The sequence below is a fragment of the Oncorhynchus masou genome, chromosome 25 (genome assembly GCF_036934945.1).
Source record: "Oncorhynchus masou masou isolate Uvic2021 chromosome 25, UVic_Omas_1.1, whole genome shotgun sequence".
In the NCBI taxonomy this organism is placed as follows: domain Eukaryota; kingdom Metazoa; phylum Chordata; class Actinopteri; order Salmoniformes; family Salmonidae; genus Oncorhynchus; species Oncorhynchus masou.
Window position 1 is genome coordinate 37381833 of NC_088236.1, and position 26245 is coordinate 37408077.

At 45.0% G+C, this 26245-nt stretch overlaps 1 protein-coding gene and 1 long non-coding RNA gene across 7 annotated transcripts; both read right to left on the reverse strand.

The window, feature by feature from the left end:
- Positions 1-2474: 2474 nt before the first annotated feature.
- On the reverse strand, positions 2475-8954 carry LOC135514268 (uncharacterized). The gene is made up of 4 exons (XR_010451648.1): positions 8394-8954; positions 7178-7361; positions 6813-6964; positions 2475-2776 (listed from the first exon to the last, which is right to left on the reverse strand). It is a non-coding gene; the product is annotated as an uncharacterized LOC135514268 (long non-coding RNA).
- Positions 8955-10504: 1550 nt separating this feature from the next.
- On the reverse strand, positions 10505-25700 carry LOC135514252 (FK506-binding protein 15-like). Of its 6 annotated transcripts, none has more exons than XM_064937601.1 (28): positions 25502-25700; positions 23004-23107; positions 22818-22896; positions 22627-22696; positions 22427-22478; positions 22220-22318; positions 21965-22114; positions 21773-21841; positions 21485-21628; positions 21226-21377; positions 21087-21135; positions 18364-18480; positions 18197-18272; positions 17880-17983; positions 17524-17724; positions 17343-17441; positions 17148-17242; positions 16977-17079; positions 15995-16166; positions 15734-15870; positions 15338-15493; positions 13544-13696; positions 13223-13312; positions 13007-13135; positions 12425-12532; positions 11715-12307; positions 11441-11543; positions 10505-11163 (listed from the first exon to the last, which is right to left on the reverse strand). In XM_064937601.1, exons 1-28 carry the CDS (start codon positions 25527-25529, stop codon positions 11083-11085), a joined length of 3513 nt encoding a protein of 1170 aa, XP_064793673.1. In that variant the 5' UTR covers positions 25530-25700; the 3' UTR covers positions 10505-11082. The 6 variants fall into 6 exon arrangements, with proteins under 6 accessions (XP_064793673.1, XP_064793671.1, XP_064793674.1 ...); XM_064937599.1 differs by having other exon boundaries at positions 22427-22501; XM_064937602.1 differs by having other exon boundaries at positions 25498-25700.
- Positions 25701-26245: the final 545 nt, after the last annotated feature.

Below are 26245 nucleotides of genomic sequence, written 5' to 3' on the forward strand. Positions count from 1 at the left end.
CTTATGTAGGCAGGCAAAACCCCAAGGACAAACCATTCAGATTTTCAGGTCACGGTCTTTTCAATGGGTATTCATTGGGAAACCAGATTTCTAAGGGGCTTGCAGTTCCTACCGCTTCCACTGGATGTAGGGTCTTTAGAAATTGGTTGAGGTTTTTCCTTTGTGTAATGAAGTACGGCCATCTTGAATGAGAGTCACTTGAAGTGGACCAGAAAAGTAGCGTCAGTTTGTTTTCTTTTTGTATTGAACACAGATCATCCAGTCTTAAATTTTATCGATTATTTACGTTTAAAAATACCTAAAGTTGTATTACAAAAGTAGTTTGAACTGTTTTGGCAAAGTTTACAGGTAACTTTGAGATATTTTGTAGTGACGTTGGTCAAGTTGGAACCTGTGTTTTTCTGGATCAAATGCGCCAAATAAATGGACATTTTAGATATATCGAACAAAAGGACTACCTGTGATGTTTATGGGACATATTGGAGTGCCAACAAAAGAAGCTCAAAGGCATGATTTATATTTTATTTCTGAGTTCTGTTGCGCCTGCAAGGTTGAAATATGCTACTCTTTCATTGTTTACTGTTATGCCATTATCTGATAGCACCTTATGCTTTCGCCGAAAAGCCTTTTAGAAATCTGACATGTTGGCTGGATTCACAATGAGCGTAGCTTTAATTTGCATGTGTGATTTAATGAAAGTTTGATTTTTATAGTATTTTATTTGAATTTGGCGCTCTGCAAGCGTCCCACCTATCCCAGAGGTTAAAAACTGAAATATATTATGTTCACTGAGTCGTGGATAAATGACAACATGGATAAAATAGTTGGCTGGGTTTCCGTGCATCGGCAGGACAGAACAGCTACGTCCGGTTTGACGAGGGGTGGGTGTGTGTCTATTTGTCAATAACAGCTGGTGCACGATGTCTAAAATTAAGCTAGTCTCAAGGTATTAATTGCCTGAGGTTGAGTACCCTATAATAAGCTGTAGACCACACCATCTACCAACAGAGTTGGCTAAAAGCAATTATAGATGACGTCTATTTACCACCACAAACTGACGCTGGCACTAAGACTGCACTCAACGAGCTGTATAAGGCCAGAAGCAAACAAGAAAATGCTCATCCAGAATCGACCCACCTAGAGGTCGAGGATTTTAATGCAGGCAAACTTAAATCAGTTTTACCTAATATCTACCAGCATGTCACATGCGCAACCAGGGGGGGAAAAACCTCTAGATCACTTTTCAGATGACGCAAGATGTTACACTACAGGACTGTAATACGTCCATCCAATAGCATTGAGGAGTACACACCACCTCAGTCACCAGCTTCATCAATAAGTGCATTGACCACGTCATCCCCACAGGGACCGTACGTACATATCCCAACCAGAACCCATAGAATACAGGCAACATCCACACCGAGCTAAAGGCTAGCGCTGCTGCTTTCAAAGAGCGGGACACTAATCCAGACACTTATAAGAAATCCCACTATGCCCACAGACGAACCATCAAATAGGCAAAGCTTCAATACAGGACTAAGATTGAATTCTACTACACCGGCTCGGACGCTCGAAGGATGTTGCAGAGCTTTCAAACTATTATGGACTATAAAAGGGAAGCCCAACCACGAGCTGCCCAGTGACGCGAGCCTACAAGATGGGTTAAATGTATTTTATGCTCGCTTCGAGGCAAGTAACACTGAAGCATGCATGAGAGCACCAGCAGTTCTGGACGACTGTGTGATAACGCTCTCCGAGGCCGATGTGAACAAGACCTTTAAAACAGGTCAACATTCACAAGACTGCAGGGCCAGACGGATTACCAGGACGTGTACTCAGAATGCGCAGACCAACTGGCAAGTGTCTTCACTGACATTTTCAACCTCTCCCTGACCATGTCTAACACCTACATGTTTCAAGCAACCCCCCCCTAGTCCCTGTGCCCAAGAAAGCAAAGGTAACTTGCATAAATGATTACCGCCCCGTAGCACTCACGTCGGTAGCCATGAAGTGATTTGAAAGGCTGGTGATGGCTCACATCAACACCATTATCCCAGCAACCCTTGAACCACTAGAATTTGCATACTGCCCCAACAGATGATGGAATCTCAATCACACTCCACACTGCCCTTTCCCACCTAGACAAAAGGAACACCTATGTGAGAATGCTGTTCATTGACGACAGCTCAGCTGTTCATTGACTACAGTAGCGGGATTAACAGGCCGTGGCTCGGGTGGTTGAGGTCCTTGATGGCCTTCCTGTGATTCATTAGGCAGACCGCACCACCAGCCTGTGGTGAGGTGCACCTACAATCCTGATCCCCAAGGCTGCCATGAAGCTGACTGGTTAAATAATCAAATACTGAATCATGAGATAGTTGATTGTTAAATAAGGATTAGGCCTGTAGAAATTATGTAACATATCTTGTTGTTACCATGTTAGGCTACACTTTGACAGAAAGAAAAAGCAAGCAGACAGAAATATTATTATTTATCTAAAATATAAGGACAGCTCTGGATGAAAGATTTCATGTTCACAGCCCTGATGAGTGTTTTTACTTCTGGGTCTTAGTCCTGGATCTTTCAGTGTCTTTCTTCCTTTTAAAAGGTTGACTATCTCCATTTGTATCCGAGTTGACGCTAGAGGATGGCTGGGACCCTGAGGGCCAGTGGCCATTGTCCACAGAGTTCCTCCTTGACCTCTCTCGGGCTCCTAGACCTCCTCCAGCATCTCTCCCTGAGCATAGGCCAAATGTATCATCCTCTCCTTGACAGTCTGTGGAATCACATAGAGATCAGGAAAATAATAGATGAGAATAAAATGCATATATTAACACTTCTGATGTACAAATACAATTCAAAAAGTAGCAGATGAATGATACAATAACAAAACAAACATCCTATACTGTATTGATTGTGGCGTACAGCAGGTCAGCCACCAGGGGGAGACTCGTCGAGGCCTGGTGACAGACGGAGTATACATCAAGAAGCGACGGCTCAATCTGCTGGACGTGCCAGGTCTCGATGGGCTCTCCGGCCAGGATTTAATTAGGGCTGATTGGGCGTTGGTGAGTAATCAAGGGCTGATTGCTCACCAGCTGTACAAGTCCCATAAAGCTGCCAGAGGGGCAGCACACAGGAAAGATACTGGTGGAAGAAAGTACTCCCGTATAGTTGGGGACGGTTCCAGAGGTAACAGGAGTGAGTTCAGTTTGATCCCCACAGGATCCAGCAAAACCCGGAGCCCAGAAGACGGTATGCCGGAGAGGGTCTCATGGGGGAGACCTATTATTTTCTTTGGAACTACTATTTTAATAAACACCCTTTAAACTGAGCTAATCCTACTCTGTCCGTGTCTGATCTGTGTTAACGTTTTGACCCAACCCCTTGGTCTGCCACAAGTGGTGGAGAATGCAGGCATTCTGATAACGTGGTCAGATCAAGGTTGACATTTACGCAGCATCAGCATGAACGAGTTAGTAGCTCAGTTCATCCGGACCCAACAGGCAGTTCAGGAACGAACGCAGGAGGAACAGCGGCTACAAAACGGCTCATTGAGGAAATCAGGAAGCTTCAAGGAGGAGCGTCTACTGAATCACATCCAAACCAGTTTTTAATCAAGCTAACAGAAGACGATGTCAAAACATACCTCTGTACGCTTGAACGGACGGCACTACGGGAAGAACGGCCAAGACAGAAGTAGGCCAGTCTGCTGGCCCCGTTCCTCTCTGGGAATGCCCAAAAGGCATATTGCGACCTGAACGATGAACAGGCTGCTAACTACGATGGAATCAAACAGGAGATACTCAGCTGCTACGGGTACAGCCTGGCCCATCGGGCTCAACTCTTCCACAACTGGAGGTTTGTAGCCGACGCATCTCCCTCAGCACAGATGAGCGACCTACTGTGTGTCACCAGGGGATGGCTCCTAACCGACGTATCCACCCTCTCCATCCTAGACAAAGTGGTCCTGGATCGCTTCCTACAGGCACTACCCCACAACATGAAGAGGGCAGCAAGTTTATGCGCACCCCAGACCTTGGAGGGCCTCCAGGAAGCAGTGGATATGCATCAGAACACTCAGGCCCTGCTGAGTCGGAGCCGGGCTGAGTCGGCGACCCGTTCGAGGAGTCGGAAGGACAGCCCCACTGCTGTGTACCCTGAACAGATAGTCGGCAGGGCCAAAGGACAGCAAACCCCTGGAGAGATGGCTGAGGTAGGGCCGACCACCACCGACGACCCCAGGTAGTTGGAGACCAAAGGAGGTGTTTTGAGTTTGGAGCCCGGGGGCACATTGCCTGGAATTGCCCGGCTCGAGGAGTCGATGCTATCAGCAAGCCCCAGAGGCAAGGTGCGTCACACAGTGAACAACGTCACCTCCTGTTGGGCACACCACGAATCAACTGCACCCATGGTCCCGGTGAAGGTTGACGGACTGAACACAGAAGCTCTATTAGACTCCGGTAGTATAGTTACCCTCGTAACCACGAGCCTGCTGAACCTGGAGACCGAACGTGGTAGGGAGATGTCCATTTCCTGTGTTCACGGGGACACAAAGCAGTATCCAACCGTATGGGCCAACATTGTGATGCCACAAGGGAGCTGCCAGATGAGGGTGGGTGCAGTACCAGAGTTACCGGTACCTCCGAGTGGGACGAGTTTGTCTGCTGTTCGCGGCCCGGAAGCAAACAGGTTCACCAACCTGTATCTGTGTCCGGAGTCGGCAGGGGTGTCGGAACCCGCCCCCCCGGGGAACCACGGGAGGAAGAGCCCTCGATTTCGACCCGCTGGGGGCCAATTGAATGGACAATTCCGGACGGCCCAGTGGGAGGATCCTAACTTGAAAGCCGCCGCAGCCAAAGTGATAACGGTGTATGGACAGCTACTTCCGGGGGTGACTGACTGGAGATACCCCCATTTCCAAATCAAGAATAACCTTTAGTTTCAGGTGTCGCACCAACAGGGGGAACATAGAGGTATTGTTGCTGCCCCGACGATACGTGGGAACCGTTCTTCAGCTGGCCCACACCCACCTTTTGGGGGTGCACCTGGGAATGGAGAAGAACCGGGAATGGATCACCGCCCAGTTCCACTGGCCCGGGATAAGGAGGGCCGTGGAAGACCTTCACAGCTGCCCAGAGTGTCAAAGGCCCACTTCTGAAACCCAGTGGTCCCCCTACTGATCATCGGGGTCCCTTTGAACGCATCGCCATGGACATAGTGGGACCCCTGGTAAAAACAGCATGAGGACACCGGTACATCCTGATAATAGTAGACTACGCCACCCGGTATCCCGACCCCCTTATGCAGCGTGGTAGAGCATGTGGAGACGATAAGGGAGCGGATAAGACCCATATGGCCAGTCGTGAGGGAACATTAGGAGAAGGCCCAATGCACCCAAGCCCAGGTCTACAATCGGGGAGCCCAGCCCTAAGAATTCCAGGTTGGAGACAGGGTGTTGGTCTTAATCTCCACGACTGAAAGTACATTCCTGGCAACATGGCACGGGCCATACGAGGTGATCGGGAAGCTGGGACCTGTCAATTGCCACGTACATCATCCGGGGAGACGGAAACCAACAGATTTACTCAAACCCTCATTGAACACCACATCCGTACCCGGCCCAGGGAAACGGTACGAAAGAGGCCATATCGGATTCCGGAGGCCCGAAGGAAGGCCGAGAAACAGGAAGTGGAGGCTATGCTTAGGATGGGAGTCATTGAAGAGTCCCACAGTGCATGGTGCAGCCCCGTCGTGTTGGTGCCCAAACCGGATGGTAGCCTGCACTTCTGTAATGATTTCCGGGGTGTGAACGACATAAGCTTGTTCGACGCATACCCCATGCAGAGGGTGGACGAGCTCATCGACCGATTGGGAAAGGCCCGGTACATCAGCACCCTTGACCTGACCAAAGGATATTGGCAGATACCGTTGGCAGCCTCATCCCAGGAGAAGACAGAGTTTGACACCAAACGGAGTCGGTCTCTGTGGAGACCATGCTCCCTTGGTCTGGATGGCCAGGGGAAGGGAAACAAACAATTGGGTCACCAGGTGGTTCTTGTCCCTTCAACGCTTCTCTTTTTCTGTTGTACACAGGTCAGGGGCGAAGCATGGAAGGTCTATCGGGAAGGGAGACATACGTCGCACTGATGACAGTCCCCTCCGACAGAGCTGGGGGAAGGGGCATACAGCAGGTCAGCCACCAGGGGGAGACTCGTCGAAGCCTGGTGACAGACGGAGTATACATCAAGGCAATGGCGCCATCTGCTGGACGTGCCAGGTCTCGGCCAGGATGAATTGGGGTTGATTGAGAGTTGGTGAGTAATCAAGGGCTGATTGCTCACCAGATATACAAGTTCCATAAAGCTGCCAGAAGGGCAGTACACAGGAAAGATACTGGTGGAAGAAAGGACTCCTGTATAGTTGGGGACTGTTCCAGAGGTGTGAGTGCGTTCATCCCCACAAGGATACAGCAAGACCCGGAGCCCAGAAGACGGTATCCCGGAGAGGGTGTCTTGGGGAAAACCTATTATTTTCATTTGGACTATTATTTTAATAAACACCTTTGAAACTGAGCTAATCCTACTCTGTCCGTGTCTGATCTGTGTAAACGTTTTGACCCAACCCCCTGGTCTGCCACATGATATACTGACCACATATGTCGAAGCTGTGACCTGAAGGAAAATCATGGAGTTGTAAGGCACAATGGTGCTTAGAGGACATGTGAAATGAGTTAAAAATGCAAGGATAAACTTTGATTGGTTCATGCTGAGTGTGTTGGCTAGATTTGAGAGGTGAAGAATCACACTTACTTTGTTGCAAAGGGTTTTGACAGCTGAGGTTGGAGCTGCTACAGAACCTGAAGGAACTGTTTGGCACCAATGAGGGATGGCACTTGGACTTGGAGGCCAGTGGACCACCACCATGGCCCCGCCATATCCCAGGCAGTGCCAAACAGCAGGACCTGTAACACACATTTTCCTCATTCACGTTCTTTGACATATTTATCTCTATTGGTAACACACCTACATGTATTTATATGTTTGTTACAAACGAGCTAATCTTCTGACAATGAATGGATTAAGCTGATCGATCTACAAATCTGTAAGCATCTCTGTGACAGCATAGCAAAGGCTCCTGGCCTGCATGCATATGCAGCCTAGAGCTCCAGTGTTACCTATGGACAGAGGGATCCTAGGGTGGTGATGGGGTAGAAGCCAAAGCATCCCACATTTGTGTCTTCTGGGGGTCGATGGCTTTTCTCTGTCACAGTTGGGCGGAAGGTTGTGCTTTCTCCACAGATAGTCTGAGAAGACCGACCTATCCCAGTCAATGCCATCCCCTCCAGTCTAGAGTAAGAGCTATGAAGACAGAACAAACTTATATTATTCTCAAACAAAACATGGGTTGCCAGAATTACATTATTCAAGTGCGACACTACAAATATTTGTTTATTTTCATTGACTAAACTAAATCCTATGAAATAGCCGTTCTTCTCCTCGTTACACACACCAACAGGACATTACGATAGACAAGTGTTGTCCACAAGAGGCATACATCCTAGACAGTATATTTTCAAAACATTCAGTTAAACATGAATTACAGAATGTCAACTTATGAACAGCTGTAAAAAAAAAAAAAAAAAAATCTTACATTCTTCCTAAAGCATGGATAATCAAGGAAGTACGTGACCACTGACCACTCTACATGAGATGTTGGAAAACAGAAAATAAACAGTTATAAAACTAGGCAGAAAAGCTCACTGTAATAGGAGCTATCAGGGCCTGCATCTTCAGAACCAATGCCCAGTTTCACTCTCCCGTGACTCTCCCTCATTGCTAGACATGTGGAGCCAAATCAGGCTTTTTCTCATCTCTCAACAAGCCTGATGAATAAGAACTGAGAGGCAGCAGCAGGTTTCACGCCTGTTAGTTACATGTACTCTATGCATTCCATTTCACTCAGAGAGCAATGGAGACACCCCTTTTAATGACCAGTCAGATCATAGGTCAGCTATACTTTGAGATACAAAAGAATGCCATGGGGCAGTACTATGACAGTATGAGTGACCTTGCTGTCCAGTTTGTATGTTGAGCGATCCTGCTGGGTGTGTCGCCTCGGCGCCCTCTCCCTAACACTGTGGAACACCAGAGGCTTGTTCCTGAGGAGGAAAGCACTGGGGACCCTGGGTCCTGGGGGGGGGGGGCGTGGGCATGTTTGAGCCTGGGTCTGGGCCTCTGGGCTAGCCTACAATGACAGGAGCTCCTGGTTCTGGGCCCGGGGCCTACCAGCATCCTCCTCCTCCCTCTGGGGGTCAGTGTCAGGCTTGGCCAGGACAAGGTCTTTTGGGTGGACAGCTTGCTGTGCCACTCGGGAGCCCAACTCATGCTCACTTCTCAGCTGTGACGTCAATGGTGTCAGCTGGGACAGCACCCTCTTCCACACATTCTTGGACTTCTTTCTGTTCTATAACACAATATAGATGAGTAAATGTAACTGGTAAACAATGAGTTTTCATTGACAAAAATGTAATACAAAGATAAATAACCTGCCACATACAATTTATGAAACCAGTGAATATATGGTACTCACCACTTTGGAGGTTTTTCAGGACAGAAGGCAAATGAGCACCTTGACAGTTTAGGCATGTGTACAAAAAGGCAATTTAACACCAAAACCTGCATATCTGCCAAGTTTAATGCCTAAAAAGAAGGTTACGTGGTAAGCAAACAATACAATCAAGGTCTAGGGCTATAACATAAAAAGTACAACATAAAGTGACTGATATGACAAAAAAATAAAGATAAAATCCACATCAAATACAATAAATCATGTGACCTATTTTGGGCGTGGCTCTGAAGGATGTGTTGGGGATCCACATCAATAGGGAGCCAGAGCCCCATGATGCACTGGAGCAGCTGGCCAAAAGATTGATCTGGGCTGAGCTGCAATAACAGACATTACACAGCATCAGCTCTACTACAATCAACATTACTCACCATCGAAAAGAATAGTCTACAAAAAAATACAACTTTGGTTTTCAAAGGGTGTAAGACAAAGTCAACAAGTCTTGCATCTGACATTAGGCTTACTATCTGCTAGTGTAACTGACCAACCTTGACTCCCTCCCTTGTGTTGCTTGTCACTAGGACTATGGTCAACAGAGTTGAACCCTGGAAAGTGGAGATCTGCACTGCAAAGAATGAGAGTTGTAATTGCTGCAATGTAGACCCTTATGCAAATCTATTGGTCAAACTTTTAAACATTCAACTAAAATGTAGGATTCCATTTTTGGGAGTGTTTTCTGTTGCAGTATACTGGATGGCCAATGGCAATATACTTACTATATTGAATTGTATTAGGCTATAACTTTGTTCTGGCTCACCTCTCCAACCTTTTGTTGTGCCCCCTCTGGTGGGCTTGTGACTGGCTGGAGGGAAGAGTTTGAAAGGCATCTGTGGAAAAATTCTCGTCTTTTAGAGCAACTTCACTTTAGGGATCTTTCGGCCTTCATTCCACTCTGATACATTAGCCACACTAAGGGTGGTTAATGTATCAAGGCTGACCATTGACTACACTTGAGAGAATGAGTGAGTACAATCATTTAGTCCTGTACATGTGCTACACACTAGCTATTTCCAGTGTCCATGCTAGCATAACACGTTAGATTGAACCAATGTATTGGGAATGCTAAGTATTGTGCTATTATGTAGATTAGAAGAGAGAAGACTACTTTTTTGGCGAAGCCCCATTCTTCTCGTTCATTGGAACTTCAAAACATCCTGAGCTTACAGTAGCTATCTAGGCCAGCCACTTCTACAGTAGCTCTGCTGATATTTATGGAGCAAAAAACACCCCAGTGCAACGCATACGTACCTCATGGGAGGGCAAGCCAGACAAGTAAATGGAATAGGCTAAGAGGAATACCTAGGATAGGATAAGTAATCCTTCTCACCCCCCCCTAAATGATTTAGATGCACTATTGCAAAGTGGCTGTTCCACTGGATGTCAGAAGGTGAATTCACCAATTTGTAAGTCGCTCTGGATAAGAGCGTCTGCTAAATGACTTAAATGTAATGTTAAATGTAAGAAAAATCTATGTAAGAGCTAGCTAAACAACTTTGTTAGCCAGAACGCTAGCTACCCAATAGCTACCTTTGAGAACTTGCGTTACCAAGCAACGGCGAGAGACTAGTTCTTCTCCAGCTGCTGGTCAAAGTTGTTTTTACACCCAGCCCCATCCTGTCTCCGAGGTTGCCATGCAAGGCTCTCCATACTCATGACATTACTCATCTTGGGCATACTTCTTGGTGATATGGTGTTATGTAATTGTCTATCAACACCAAATTCTGATCCAGTTTTTTGTCAATGTGTTTTTTAAATGTTTTAATTGCAAGTATCAGTATTCAATTTAGCAAGTTGTTGGTTTGATTCTGGATGTCATCACCAAAATGATCCAGAAATACAAGAAAAGGTCAAGTTGGAAAGGAAACAACAATAGATGTCCACGTACTCTATGCATTTTATTTTCTGGAATGAATATCGGTTAGCAAAAATGTGTAAAAGTTAGAAGTTCTTGAAGAAGCAAAGCCCTCTTATCATTTAGCACATAATACATGACCGCCTTGAAACCCTTGAAAACAAACATACAGACAAAACAAGCTAAATCATCAGCTAGAGACCAAAATTAAGTTAATTTAAGGCCTAATGAAGTCAACAAATCGATTGATTTCTGGAGGAAACCACCTTTAATCAATACATAATTGATTAAAGGTGGTTTCCAGGCAGGTCTGACCAAAAGATCAACACAGCACAGGTCTCTGACCACAGTGTTCAGAGCAGTCAGACAGCACATCCTTCTCACTCACTTGAGTTGCCTTATCTGAGACAGAGACGGAGTTCACCACGTCCCTTCCATGGACAGAGACGGAGTTCACCACGTCCCTTCCATGGACAGAGACGGAGTTCACCACGTCCCTTCCATGTAGTCCCTTTTAGGACAGTGGAAATGATATCTCTAGAGGGCCTGTCCCTCCATCTGGACTTTAAGACTCAGAAGACTTTCATCACTTCAATTGTTGCTCATCCCAGCCAGTCAAGATCATCATCTTCATCCTCTTCGTCGCCAAACAGAGGGGCTGGGGGAGGTTGCCCCTTCAAGCTCTGAGAAAACATGGGGAAAGTATATCAAATGTGAGTTGTGTTCACAAAACACTGTTCAGAAATAAATGAAGTAATTCAGAACAAGTTCCTGTCATAGACTTAACAGTAAAGAATGCCACTGAATTTGATCCCGAAACCATCTTTGTGTTACCTGCTGTACTATTCACAGAGTAAGCCACAAAACAGATAAACATAGGCTCCACTGACAAACAGGGGGAACATAAGCAGTGTGTAGACATCTGAGAAAACTGGTGTGGCCCTAGAGATCCTTCCTCACCAGCTCATCATCATCCTCCTCCTCATTGGGTGGGGGTTTGGTTGGGGCTGTGCTCAGGAAAAATGTCTCCTTCCCATTTTCCTCTCCTACTCCCTCAGTCAGACTGAGAGAATAGTAAAACACACAAGTGAGAATGGACATAGAAGAGGGGGGGGGGATAGATAGATGCAGGAATTCATGCATATTAGTAAGGGACTAATTATGAACATGGTTGGGTATAACAGAGCCTTATCTAAGTTTAATTTTAGTTCACTGGTCTCTCTATAGGACTCACCTTGTTACTTTCCCAGGACTATCATACAGGGGGCTTGGTGGAGGTGGAAGCTGGGTTTGAGGACCTGTGGCTTTGGAGCTAGTTCTTTTCAGTTCACCCAGGGGACCCTCAATAGTCCCACTCACTTTCTTCACCTCCGGGCGACTTATGCCACCTTCGGACTGAGTTCTCTCTCCTATCTCAGAGGGCAGATTCTCCTCAAGGTTTATGCCAGTGGGTTCAGAAGGCTCTGTGGTGATATCTCCCTGTGGTTGGGGAGATGGTGGTTGTGGCTGGGTTGAGAGTGGTTGGTGCTCTGGATCCGTGTCGATGTCTGCCTCTGGCTCCACTCGAGTCAGTTTCTTCGTCTCCGGTACTGCCTCAAGGTGAGCCCTCTCCTGCACATCTCTGGGGTTTCCCTCCCTCTGCTCAGAAGACTCACTAAGCTGCTCAGGCTCGGTCCTCTGCTCCTCCTCTTCTTCCTTCAAATTCACATGAGCATCCTGAGCTGGTCTCTCCTCTCTATGCCTCACATCACTGTCCACCACCTCTTCTTCTTCCCTCAGATGGGATGAACGTCTCTCGGTACCATTGAGCAGTTGCAAGGTAACACTCTGTAAAGGGACAAAGACCAACATTAATTCACCCACATCCTTTTCAGTCCATCTTCATTGTGAATAACACGTTATTGAGACTACCGTTTTTGTCATTGTCCTGAAGAGATGCTGTACCTTTATGGTGTTGACAATTACGCCGAGCACAGTGCTGCCTGTGTAAGTCTCGTGTAGGTCAAACTCCCCCCTCAGAGAGTGAAACACTCCATTCATTACACGCTTCACCTGCCAGAAAAACATGGCCAGGGCCAAAACATCAAATACAGTTTGATTGATTTATTTATTTTTGTGTCGTACACCAATTAGTGTTTTATAAGCCCATACGGGCTGCGCACTAAGTATGTGTGAACAAAACACACATTTTTCAATGCATAACAAAGTACAGCTTTCACCTTGTCACATTATACACTTCTTCTCCCCAAGGATTTTAAAATAAATTGGGCAATGTCAAACACCCGTTCTGATAAAGGATACTAGCCTGTGTTCATCATGTAGCCAGAACACTTCAAGGTGAGCATTTATTGAAACTTATTTATTTATTATATTGACTTCAAGTTCAGACTGACTTACAGTTCAGGGCTGTAGTTCTATTTTATAAAAATGTTCCAAGTTTTAGTTTAAACCAAATATCTACTGCCCAATTTTCCAGGTAAGAAAGACAGCTGTCTGAAAGAAAACATGGCTCTGTGTCCCCCTCACCTCCCCTGCAGTGTCCTGTCCTGCACTGTCCGCTTGGCTCCCTTGCTCTGCCAGCCTCCTTTCCAGCTCAGCCACTCGCCCCTCCAGCTTCTGTCTCACAGCTGACCACTGCTCCTCTAGGCCTGAATACTGAGAGAGCGAGAGAAAGAAGACTTCATAACATTATGGAGAGAGTTAGAAATAGCATTAGCAGCTAACACATAACCAGATCAATACCTTTTCTTGTAGGACCTGCTGCTCTTCATCCTGTCCCTGCTGCTGCAACAAGCACAGCTCTGAGTCCCTGGACTGCTTCAGAGCTGAAAACTGTTCGAATGAAAGGGAGCACGTTAGGGTTCCGCACCACTACTCTCACAGATTAAGCTACAGAATAAGTCATTTCACAGCCTTGTACTTATGCTGTTCCCATTGTTGTAGAACAACAGTAACAAATCCCCCTTAGCCACACATTATAAAACGATGTATGAGCTCAGGAGTCCAAAGTGGCGTCGTGAGAGAGAAAGTTCTGTACGGTATAATATGGTTTAGGTTGTTGACCTTTTCCTGTAGCTGGGTCAGTCTCTGCTCCAGTATGTCTCTTTGCTCTGCCAGTTCGGCCATCTCACGCCCCTGCTGCTCCTTGGCCGAGGCCAACGCCTGCTCACACTTCCCCTTCCACTCCTCCTCCAGCTCTACTTGCAGTTGGGCTAGCTGGAACACACACCCGAAAAAAAGACAGACACGCACACGCAGTCAGGCACACACACAAAATGACTCTTCATAGACTAAAAACGTATCCAAAAGGAGATTTAGCTGTGTAAATATTTATCACTCCCTCCCGATAGACGATACATATACACCAGTGTTTACCCTAGGATTTTTTTCAGCAGCGGTGGCCAAGTTAGTGTAGGGGGGGTGGGGGTGTTGTGATGGAGCTGAAAATAAAATGTAAAAAATGCCAGTTATAAAGCTAATTTCCTGCAATGGGGCTGAGTGTAAATGTGCAGTTTTAAAATAATTGACCAGTGCAAATCTCTTTAAAAAGTTCATATTCTGTTAACTTATACCCCCCCAAAAAAAAATGTGGGAAGGAAAACTATTTCGCTCCTATTGTAAGTAATTATGGGTCATATTTCATAGGAATCTGGAAAAACTGAACAATTACTTTCAAGCAAATGTTCTGCAATTCTACAGTTAGCCATGGCTTGTGCCGTGTTCTTATACTAAGTGACTCAAACATTATAATGAAACCAATAGGGGCCCCATGCCATGACATTTTTGGAATGGTAGATTGTCCCTGTGTCAGAACATTTCCATCCAACCATTTCATGTAGATGAATTACCTGAGGCATGAAAAAAGGAATGACCGGGCTGATTGCAACATGAAACGCCGGTACAATTTTAGAAATGCTAACAATTTGTTCGTTCTACATGGCGGGATCTTTTTGTGTCTGTAAAATGTATTATGCTAGAAATGGCGGTGGAAACTCCTTAATGCGCAAATATTGATATCATAACCATCAGATCGAAGTAAACTTGGGAGTCACATGATATATTGTGTGGTCCTCCCACTACGACCCGGGAAAGCCTGCAGTTTATTAGGCTACAGATGAAATAAGTTGATGAACTTCACAGGGTGGTGAACAAGCACGGTGATGAACTTGATGCTCCCTTCAATTAAATATTGAGGGTGTTATTCTGGTGACATGACGATCGATGCTTAGCTTCCGTTTGACAAATACTATTGCTCATATCCATAATAATCTCATAATGTAGGTAGCCTACCCGCAATGTATCTGTGAGCTGTTGGTTAGGCTAGAGGGCAAATGCCAAGACCAGTGTGGGCCAGCGATATAACGCAACAGTTTTTGTGACAAACTCATCAGTAGAGTTGAAAATGTGATGGAAACCCATTTAACTTATATTTTTAATTCGGTACATGGGAATTTAACGGCAAAAAAAGTTTGTTCTATGTGCACTACGTCATCACACACAGCCTTTTATCCGCAAAAAGTCATTTTGATGGAAACATCTCCAGTGAGAAAATGTAGATTTTAGAATATTTACATGAAGATCTGTCGCAAATTAGATTGAAACCTAGTTAAGGTCTAGTTTTCACTCTGGTGGCTGTTAGTTCTCAAAGATGATCTTAAAAAAATATATAGATCCATTATCTTTTCTACATACTTTATATCTGGTTTTAGTTGTTTAACTTTTAAACTGAAAATGTTTTACCATCCCCAAAAAATAATAATAATATATACACACAATCATATTTTTGGGAGTGGCAGCCACGATTTAATAGTGGAGCCCGCCGCTGCTGATTAATATAGGGGAAACACTGTACAATACCTGTTCTGAGGCTGCCTGGCCAGTGCTGGTCCTAGCCTTGCGGAGCTGTGTCCTCAGACTTTCCATGTCCTGCTGGCTGCTCCTCCTCAGCTCCTCCATCTCCTCATCACACCGCTGCCTCTCTGCCTGCCACTTCCTCTTCCTGTCCGACACCATCTGAGAAGGATGATGATACCCTTAGACACCGATCTAAGGTCAGTTTAGGCCCTTCAACTCTGGTCAAGGTTTAGGAGTGAAGAGAGCTGAACTGAGATCTGTATGCTGATCCTAGATCTTTGCCTCTGGGCAATTTCTACCATGCACGTCTGAGAGGGGGCCCACGCACACTGACGTAAGCATTGGTGCCCAAATCTAAAAGATAAACCAACAAGAACATTTACTGTGTGCCATACTCACTCGTTCCATACTGTCTTTGTCAGTCTTCAGGTCCTGCAGCTCCTCCTCCATGTTGTTCACCCGGAGAGCCATCCCTTTGCATTTCTGCTTCTCTGTGCGGTACTGAGCCTGTCCTCTCTCTGCAGTCTCCTTCAGCTCTACACACACACACACACACACCTTTAGTGACACTTCCTCCATCCTACACCAAGATGAACACACTCTTGCTGACACCTGTCTAACCTCTTTAAATAAAACACATTATGTAACAGTAGTGTATACCTTCCAGTTGGGTCTCTAAGGAGGAGATGCGTGTGCAGTGTGTGTCGCCATCCTGCAGGGCAGAGGTCAGTTTGTTCTGCAGCTCTGCAGCCCTCTGCTGGTGAGACGTGGCCTCCTGCTGCAGCTGGGACACCCGTGATGTGCACGTGGCCAACTCCTCTGTCAGACGTACCTGAGGGATAGAGACAAGCACTGATAGTCACAAGTGTTGTCTGTCTATACAATACACAGCCCAGTGACAGGCTGGTGTCCCAATAACCTCAAATGTGCTTATTTTCCTCATCTTCTTTCCTTTATGATCACTAATCTGACTGGAAGCAAAGCAACATGGTGGGAACTGTCCGTTTCTAGACATTTTTTCCCAGTGGTCATGAACGAAAGGCGACGAGAAAAGGAGGCCATCTCACATTTTTTGGGACACAGCCATAGAGAGGGAGTTGACAGTGGTGGTGATTGGCCAGACATGATGATGAGTGAGAGACAGAGTTAACATGGACTCTGACAGCAATGACCCTGTGGGAAGATGATTAAGGTGACTGATAATGAGGGAAGGGTTGAATAAAAATGAAAAGTTAGCGAAAAGGGGGATGGGGAAGATGACGAGTGGAGGGAGGTAGAGAGTGAGCAAACAGGCTCACCTGGCCCAAGCCCAGGTCCTGAGGCAGAGCATGCTGGAAAGAGTGAACTGTCACTACTAAAAAGGTCCTGAGACTAACACCGCAGGACAAACAGCCAGGAGCAGTGGATGGAGGTGAGATTCTGTTAAGTCCCCAGACACACCAAAGTAAACGCCATGGAAATCCCCACAGCCATGTTAGAAACTGTAATAAACCCTTTTGTAATGAGAAGAATTCCTAGAGCCATCGCTATGGGTTTAAATAGTCACACCTCATACTGCCACTGGCTGGGAGAGTATAAGGGAACGTTTGTTGATCCTTGCAGGGTGATAACAGTATATACAGACGTAGGGTTGGTGATCTACCTTGTCCTGCTCAGCCTGCAGCGTCCGGGCCTGGTTGTGTTCACTTGAGGACTTTAGGGAGTCATTCCTCTGCTCCATCAGCAGGTTACTCTGCTCCATGTACCTGGACGACAACAGGGAAATTCAGCAGATCAATGTCTGCCTCCTACAGCAGATCAATGTCGGTCTTACCTCTGGTTCTGGTTGATGAGCTCCCCGATCTTGCGGTTCTGCTCCTCTATACGTGAGCTCTTCTCGTACACGTCCTTCTTTAAAGATTCATTTTCCTATAAAGACAGTTAAACATTTAATGATCAATAAATAAATAATATATATAAATAAAAAGAAATCCGAAAGCTTAAAATCCCCCCCACCCCTGGACTATACCTGAATGATTCTTTGGATATTGTGCATAATCATGGCGGTTTCCATAGTGACACTGGGCACAGCCAATGAGTGGCCTCCTTGCCTCTGAAGGTCATCAACCTGTCGAAACAGGAGGATCGATGAGAAGTGAAAAACTGATGTCTGATAACACCAGAGAAATACCCTTCATATTACTGCTGACCTTTGAAGCCAACTGGTCCACTTTATCTGCCACTTTGCCAACAGCCAATCGGATCTCAGAGTTATGCTGCCGAGCTTCAGCCATAAGGAAGGAAGTGACCTCGCCAGTGCCTCCCATGTATGGTACTGCCTGGGTGGGGTACATCTGGCCCATTGGTTGAAGTTGAGAGGGAGACATAGAGGACTGTGGGTAGGCGTAAGGCTATGAAAGAACATAACGGACTGATTTAATGACGACAGAGAATGAGGAGAGCTTCATTAGAAAGGGCGGTGAGCCTTAAAGTCAATACAAAATAGCATGGAAACTAGTTACATTTTTGACAGTTGAACGATGAAGATGACATGGGTCATTCTCACCTGAAAGGCATGGGCGGAGCCTGACATCACAGGCTGCGGAGCAGCAGCTGTCATAGCAACAGGCATCAAGGCAGAGGGCGATGCCCCGTGAGGGTGAGAAAGCACTTAAGAAAAAAAATGAATATGTACAAACTGAGAAATGTCATCCAAAGGCAGCCTCCAGGGCATCAACAAACAGACACCCTGAAAAGGAAGTTTTACAGCAGATCTCAGTCTAATAATTCAAGACATTGGTCTTAAAAAAACGGTGATATTGACCTATTGGTCAGCTAAACATGGAGAGTGATGGCTCCAGCAGAGGTTGTGGGAGAGCTCACCTTGCACTGGAGCTTGGAGGGCAGTGGAGATCTGTACAGGAGAAGGAGCAGCAGGATGCTCCTTCACTCTGGGGTCCTGGAGGAAAACAGCCATTCTCTCTCGAATACTTATCTCAGCTACTATACTGTAGAGGTGCAGCTATATGAAAATAAAGCCTTCATCTCACCTCCATTTCTGAGTCGCTGGAATCTGGCTGGGAGGAGGGCCCTGCCATGAAGGGCAACATGGGCTGACCCATCTTGGCCATGCGAGATATCAGCTTGGCTTTGGTGGCGTCTGGATTCTGGAGCAACGGGAAGATTAAGGAATAGGTTATGCTTTATCAGGTCAGCTGTGCCTAGGGCTGTTGCGGTGACAGTATTACTGCCACACCAGCTGTCATGAGTAAAGACCACAGTAAAATTACACATGACCGTTGAGTCACAGCAATCTCTTGGCTCTATTGTCCCTCCAACAGGTCACTAATGACCTGGTACTCAGGGCTCTATTGTCCCTCCATCAGGTCCTAATGACCTGGTACTCAGGGCTCTATTGTCCCTCTAACCACTCTGACGTCAAAATACAATCAAAAATCACATCAAAAAGTTATCAAAACAGTATTGTGATTTTAAACCTCACTGTGATTGATCAGTTTGAAGAAAGCAGTTCAACAGCAGGTTGAAACAGTGTAAAACATGTTTGTTGTGGATATTGTTTCAAAGTCTAACAAGGAAACGGACAGCGCTTGCTTAGGTGATAATTATTTCAAAACACCCATATAAATATTATAGTTTATGCATAAGCTTAGGAGTCCAAGCACCCCCAAAAAACTGAATTAAAATAATGATTTTGCCATTATATAATACATACATAAAACATGAAACAAAACTGACTTAATGTCTTTGGTACATACCGTAATTGGTAGCCTATACTCCAAAATTAAACAAATTCAAGTAACCGTCTTTGGAGTGTGGACGAGAGGTCGACCGATTAATCGGAATGGTCGATTAATTAAGGCCGATTTCAAGTTTTATACCTTTATTTAACTAGGCAAGTCAGTTAAGAACAAATTCTTATTTTCAATGACGGCCTAGGAACAGTGGGTTAACTTGCTATGCAAGGGCCGCGGCTTTTGTGGAGCGATGGGCAACCCTGCTTCGAGTGTGGCTGTTGTCGATGTGTTCCTGGTTTGAGCCCAGGTAGGGGCGAGGAGAGGGACAGAAGCTATACTGTTACACTGGCAATATTATAGTGCCTATAAGAACATCCAATAGTCAAAGGTATATGAAATAGAAAATGGTAGAGAAATAGTCCTATAAATACTATATTAAATACTATATTGGAATATTGAAGTCTCATGTTAAAAGGAACCACCAACTTTCATATGTTCTGAGCAAGGAACTCAAACATTTGCTTTTTTACATGGCACATATTGCACTTTTACTTCTCCAACACATTGTGTTTGCATTATTTAAACCAAACATGTTTCATTATTTATTTGAGGCTAAATTGATTTTTATTGATGTATTATATTAAGTTAAAATAAAGTGTTCATTCAGTATTGTTGTAATTAATAAAAATCGTCTGATTAATCAGTATCGACTTTTTTGGTCCTCCAACAATCGGTATCGGCGTTGAAAAATCATAAATCGGTGGACTATCATTATGCATACTGGATGGACTGGTTACCTTATGCTACTCTCCAAAATGTCTATCCATGATTCTGGGAGAGAATGTGTGGCCCTAGGCGATGCTGTTGGTTCACCGATTGTGCAGGGTGGCTTACAGTTATCCTACAATGAGTGCATTTGTATTTGATTTTGAATAGCCTAGTAATAGGATAATTAATTGAGGGACCCCTTTAGGTATAATTATTTATAGTATACTTTTTATTTTATTTTTTATAACACAAGGTTTTAAAGTGTCAATCCTAAATCTAGGAGTTATCAATTTAAAAAAAATGATCTCTATATACATACTCAAACACAGTACCAATCAAAAGTATTTGTACCATTTTCTACATTGTAGAATAATAGTGAAGACATCAAACTATGAAATTACACATGGAATCATGTAGTAACCAAAAATATATTTGAGATTCTTCAAAGTAGCCACCCTTTGCCTTGATGGCAGCATTGCACACACTTGGCATTCTCTCAACCAGCTTCATGAGGAATTCACCTGGAATGCATTTCAATTGACAGGTGTGCCTTGTCAGAAGTTCATTTGTGGAATTTCTTTCCTTCTTAATGAGTTTGATCCAATCAGTTGTGTTGTGACAAGTTAGGGGTGGTATACAGAAGATAGCCCTAATTAGTAAAAGACCAAGGACATATTATGGCGAGAACAGCTCTAAGTAGTAAAGAGAAACGACAGTCCATCATTACTTTAAGACATGAAGGTAAGTCAATCCGGAAAGTGCCGTTGCAAAAACCATCAAGCGCTATGATGAAACTGGCTCACATGTGGACTGCCACAGGAAAGGAAGACCCAGAGTTACCTCTGCTGCAGAAGTTCATTAGAGTTACCAGCCTCAGAAATCTCAGCCCAACATCAACTGTTCAGAGAGACTGTGTGAATCAGGCCTTCATGGTAAAATTGCTGCAAAGAAACCACTAATAAAGGACACCAATAAGAAGAGACTTGCTTGGCCTAAGAAACACAAGCAATGGACATTAGACCGGTGGAAATCTGTCCTTGGTCTGATGAGTCCAAATTTGAGATTTTTGGATCGAACTGGAGATGCTAAACGTGTTTATGTTCATTTACAGTCAATTACCGTGAGAACGGCAGTCTTTTGCATGACAATAACCATCTGACAAAACATTTTGATCACCAGAGCCCTAGCTGTGCCTGTTTTATATAAAAGTCTAATGTGACTCAGATGAGAGAGAGAGAGAAAGCACTCACTGTCAACTGTTCACTGATGGAATTTGACTTTGCCCGAAGTGGTGGTTCCCTGAAAAAGAGATGGGGAAAACAATCGAAAGAGGAACAAAGACAGAAAAGAGCTGGTTGTGATTGTGTTTAGATGAGCCTATGCTTTTACCCTGGTCTCCCGGGGCTTGTAGCACAGAGCAGAGTGGGCCCTGCCGGGAGGTAGGGACCCCGGTTCTCCACACAGGGGACAGGTGAAGAGGCAGCAGAGTCCCGAGACCCAGCACTGGCACGGTCAGACCCACTGTCTTTCGCCAACTTCACCTGGGGACACAACAGAAGGGCATGATGATACAAAGACACTCATTAAATATTACTTTTTGGCATAGAGTTACTGGACAGTCCCATTTGCGAGATGCTGGAGGTCCTACCCGTCGTAGCTCTGCCTCAAAGATGAGTGTGCTGTCTGCTGGGATGCGGTTGGCTACTCCCTGGGAGCCATAGCCCAGACTGGGGGGGATCACCATGAGACGCCGGCCTGACTTCCTCATACCCACCATGCCCTCCTCCCAGCCCTAGCAATCAGAGAGGACAGAGGAAGCTGTGCATTCCCCATGCATGTCTGGTATGGAATGCCCCTACTATTCTTCTTTAGAACAGAAGTGTTAGCTGTGCCTATACGACCCACATTATTCACCAATTGTACATAAATTAATCACCTTAATCACTTTTCCAGCGCCAAGTTTCAGTCGGAGCAGCTTGTCTTTGTTCAGGTTGGAGTCAAACACCTGAAACAATAGTTGAACATTACAAGAACACTGCTGTCCCACTAGCTCCCAGGGCAAAGAGGACACACAGCAATGTGCGAAGCACTAATCTCTAACGGCACAACACACACAGCCATATCTTACCTGACCGACGGCATGGTCCTGTAGGAGCCAGCCTGTGTATGTCACCTCCAGGGAGTCTCCAGTCTCAACTCCCTGCCCCTCCCCTAGTGTCAGGTCCTGCACCACCACCATATCTAAGGAGGGGGCACTGTTCACTTTTGCCAAACACACCTAAATTAAAGAAGCAGCCAATTTAAATCACTTTTATACCAGTCTACATTAAAATAAATTCTGCACAAAGCAATTAAACATGACCTAAGCTCAGCTGTCCATCACCTCTTTACAAAAGTCTACAGCAGCCTTCTCTGTGTCAAACATCAGGGACCAGTTCTGGCGCTGGTCATCATAAAAAGTGCAGTAGTTGTTGGGCTGAACCTGCAGGAGACAACAGGTGAGAGCGAGATTCTTTTAGAGAAGCTTACTTGGCTCCCTTTTCACTTGCTCAGCTTCCTCTGACAATGTTTCTGTTTGTTTTAAACTCACCGTAAAGATGAAGCCCACATGAATCTTGGCCGCAGTCACTTGTTTCTGCTGACTGATGTAAAGCAAGAGTTTGTACTACGAGAAAACAGATAGGGAACTTGTAGATCAATGGCAGCGAACTTGCATGATAAGCATTTTCAAAGCGATAGAAATCTTATGAAAATTGACCGTTTTCAATAAAAGCACAACTCAGGTCTCACCTCTTTTGTTGTTTGGTTACCCAGGACTGCAACTCCCAGCTTTCCTTGTTTCTGATACTGCCCGTTAAGACTAAACAGAAAGATGCACCTTCAGTTGTGGATTAAGTCAAAACCAATGAATGGGTCTAATGAGGTCACAGGATCCACGGGGGTGGTATTTCTAGTCATTTGTACAGTTTAAAGATACTCACTATTTGAAAGCATGGATAGCTGTCGCCAATAGTACTGCAGGAGGACCCGGAGGGAATGCAGGTTTCTGGGCAGGAGGACCTGGAAATCAAACAAACATGCGGTAAACACATCTCAGGTTCACCTGAGCATATTAGCCAAACTTTGGTCACATTCCCTTGCGTCGGTTAAGTTCTGTTTTTTTTTACCTGGATTTGAAGTCTTCCTGGGCTGTTTAGGGGCTGTATATTGAAAAGATTCATCCCCCTGACTTGCTGCTTGGTCCAGTCCAAAAAGTGATGCCAGCTTTGCGCTGAAATAACACAGAGGAAGTGATATTTAGGTTATTTCTGTAAGCCTATTATCTGCGATCGGCCTATTGGTGTAGTGAGCTCGGTCTACTAAACCCCCCTCCTAAGTTCAAATATTTTATCAAAAGACATCAACACACCATGGTATGTTCCATAAAGACAAAAACATCTCATTGAATGAAAAGCTGAAAGGTCTTGTGTTAACCATGAAACAGGACAGCTGCTCAATTAATCATTTCCTGGCTCACTGTTTCTGATTTCACCGAACACAAAAAAATGTGAGTGAAAAAAAGTGAATGTATATTCAGCAGAGAACAAAAGACCCATGCCCAGTTGACACAGCAACCGCACACCGTATATCAAGACCCATGCCCAAACAATAGAGAAAAGCTGCTCTTATGAGCCCTTTCCTCTGACATATTGGGATTCAGATACCCTCAGTCTAACTGCCTCCAACAAGTCAGCATTTCGTAGTTAACATCACAATGACTTGTTAACGTTAAGCCAAGTAGCCAATTCACACATTTAACAGGTTGTTGAATGCAAGATGACGAAAACACAATACCATTAGTGTAGGTCATTTCATCACAGCAGCTCTTACTACAACTTCACTAGAATAGCCTATATCATCACGAAATTGAAACATCTCTAACAATGTCACGTTGCCATAACTAAAGTGTAAATAGAATGACCACAATAACATTTTCCCAGTCGCTATTAGAACCAGGAAACCACAAATTCAAATAATAAGACCTTCCTCAACTGCTACAGACAGACCACCAGTGGCAAATTAGGCTTATGCCGTCATCATCAAGACAAAACATCAGGTTTTACTTTAACTCTTCCCTCCAGAGCAGGGCAATACTGACCCTTGGATCTCCCTCCACAGGTAGTCATTATCCCTTAGAGCAGAAGACATGGTGGACACCTCGAAGCCCGTCTGTTGCTTACGACTGGTGGTGAAGAGTAGCCCCTTTCGCCTACATGTGTAAGGCAGGCACGGGCCACCCAACACACTGTGTTTCAGTGTTCCCACCCTCAGTGATGCCCTCCACTCCTTTCCTCAATGTCTTGCTCCCCAATGCGGTCACACATCCATGGCAGATCTGACACCATATCACTGGAAGAGCTGTGGAGCTCCGGCTCAGTCTGCAGTCCAGAGTGTGCTGAGCTGAAGGAGCAGGCAGCCCTCGCCCTACTGGCCCTAACTAGCAGCATGTGAGAGGAATTAGGAGCCACAATGCTCACCTCCCCCCTCCTTCACTGCTTCTGGCCCAGACAAGCTTCATTCCTCCAAATCATATTAGCTGAGGGAACTATTGCCCTACTAGCCAGGAAATGTTAGAGAGCAAAACACATAGGCCGTAGTTGGCAGTTAGCCTGCATTGTACAAGTGATTTTTAGTCATCTACTTCAGAGCAGACATAGCAGGCCGATTATTCCAGCAACTAAAAACTGGGCTCGCAGCCAAAAAGGGGGAAATCGCAAACGACCCAAAGCGTAGGATCTAGCAACTAGAGTGACCTGCAACTGAATCAGATGCATGAGGCACCTCCTACTGTACCTGCAAATTCCGTGCAGTACTGCGTCTCTGGGTAAGAGGTGGAGGACAAAGACTATCTCACAAGGCTCTGACGGAGGATGCGCGAGGAGTCAGACGAGGTCAAGTCACCCTTCCCATCGATAATTATTTTGCAAGGCATAGATGCGGTAAAGAGGGTCAATCGAACTCGACCAAAACAATGGAATTGACATGAAAACGCATGGGGGGAAAGATCCCGAGACTCCTCATTGCCCCCCAATAAAATTAACCTACATTTAGGCCATTGTTTATGTGTATTTCACACTAATTTGAGGTGAAAAATCAGAGACTAATGCTTGCTTAAGTAACAACATTATGGGCCTCTTACAATACTTCAATCATTACGGATTTGACGAATATCCACTTTGTTTGACCAGATTTGTTGAATGTGCGCCAATCTGGTAAATGTCTGCGTTCCATTGACTTCTTTACAGCATCTATGCACCCGACTTGCTCAAGTAAATAGAAGGGTTGGTTTTTGAGCAACAACAAAAATACCAGCGCGTAACCACGAAGAAAAGATGATGGTTGACAACATGTAATCTGTATTTCGTCTCCAATGTTTATTGAAAACATAAATATATTTGCACAATGACCACTTGTTGTCGCTCTAATACATCATTATAGTTGTTGGTTAGTTAGCTAGAGAATTGTTGGCCATATTAACATTGACAGGAAATCAGTCAACAAACCTCAAAAGACGTGGTATCAATAACAATGAAACAAGCTGAAACGAGAAACGATTCTCCCACATGGTAATTTCTTGTCATTCTTGCTAGCAATCTGTCCAAAAAAAGAAAGGAAACTTACTCACCCTCCAGTAGGTGACAGAAAATCTCCATCCTCGTCGTCAAGGGCAAACATTATGAATGGATTTGCTATTGAGTAGCAGTTACGTTTTTCTCAAATAGTATGATGTGTCTTGGAGTGAGAACTATAATACTTATTGAGAAATAACGCTATGACTGCCACCGCTCACTGAACTTGGATCTCTTCCTGTTCAGATCAGCTGACATACCACCTGATCCATGGTGCTGTAAAATTTTCTGCTCCGGGGCAAATTGAGGCACTCTTTAAATTCCATTTCCGTTTGACACACAGCGGTAGCTTTTCCTTTAGGTCTGACTGCAGGTCCAGGGTCAGTTTATCCAAAATGGCTTTATTGGGGCATGTGCAGAGAGGAAGCGGTAATTGACCCCATTATAACGGTAATTGAAAACGGTAATTGCCCCACTGGGCTCATCTAGAGTTATTATATACCGGAAGCTCTGGCTTATCCTACAAAAAGCACCTGAATCAATCAGAAAATGACACTCGATAAACCCAATGGGACAATTACCGTTGCAGTATACAATGATAACCACTAGAGTGAACCGTTACTCCAATTTAAACATCTCAGTATTTGCAGGTTACCCCCCCAAAAGAAAAAAACTGACATGATAGACCACTAATTACGGGGGACACTGTAATTAGGATACTTGTTCCATTGAGCCACATTTGCATGTGCCAACAGGCTATTTTATTTGAAAACTATTACTAAAGGATGGGGATCAAATGT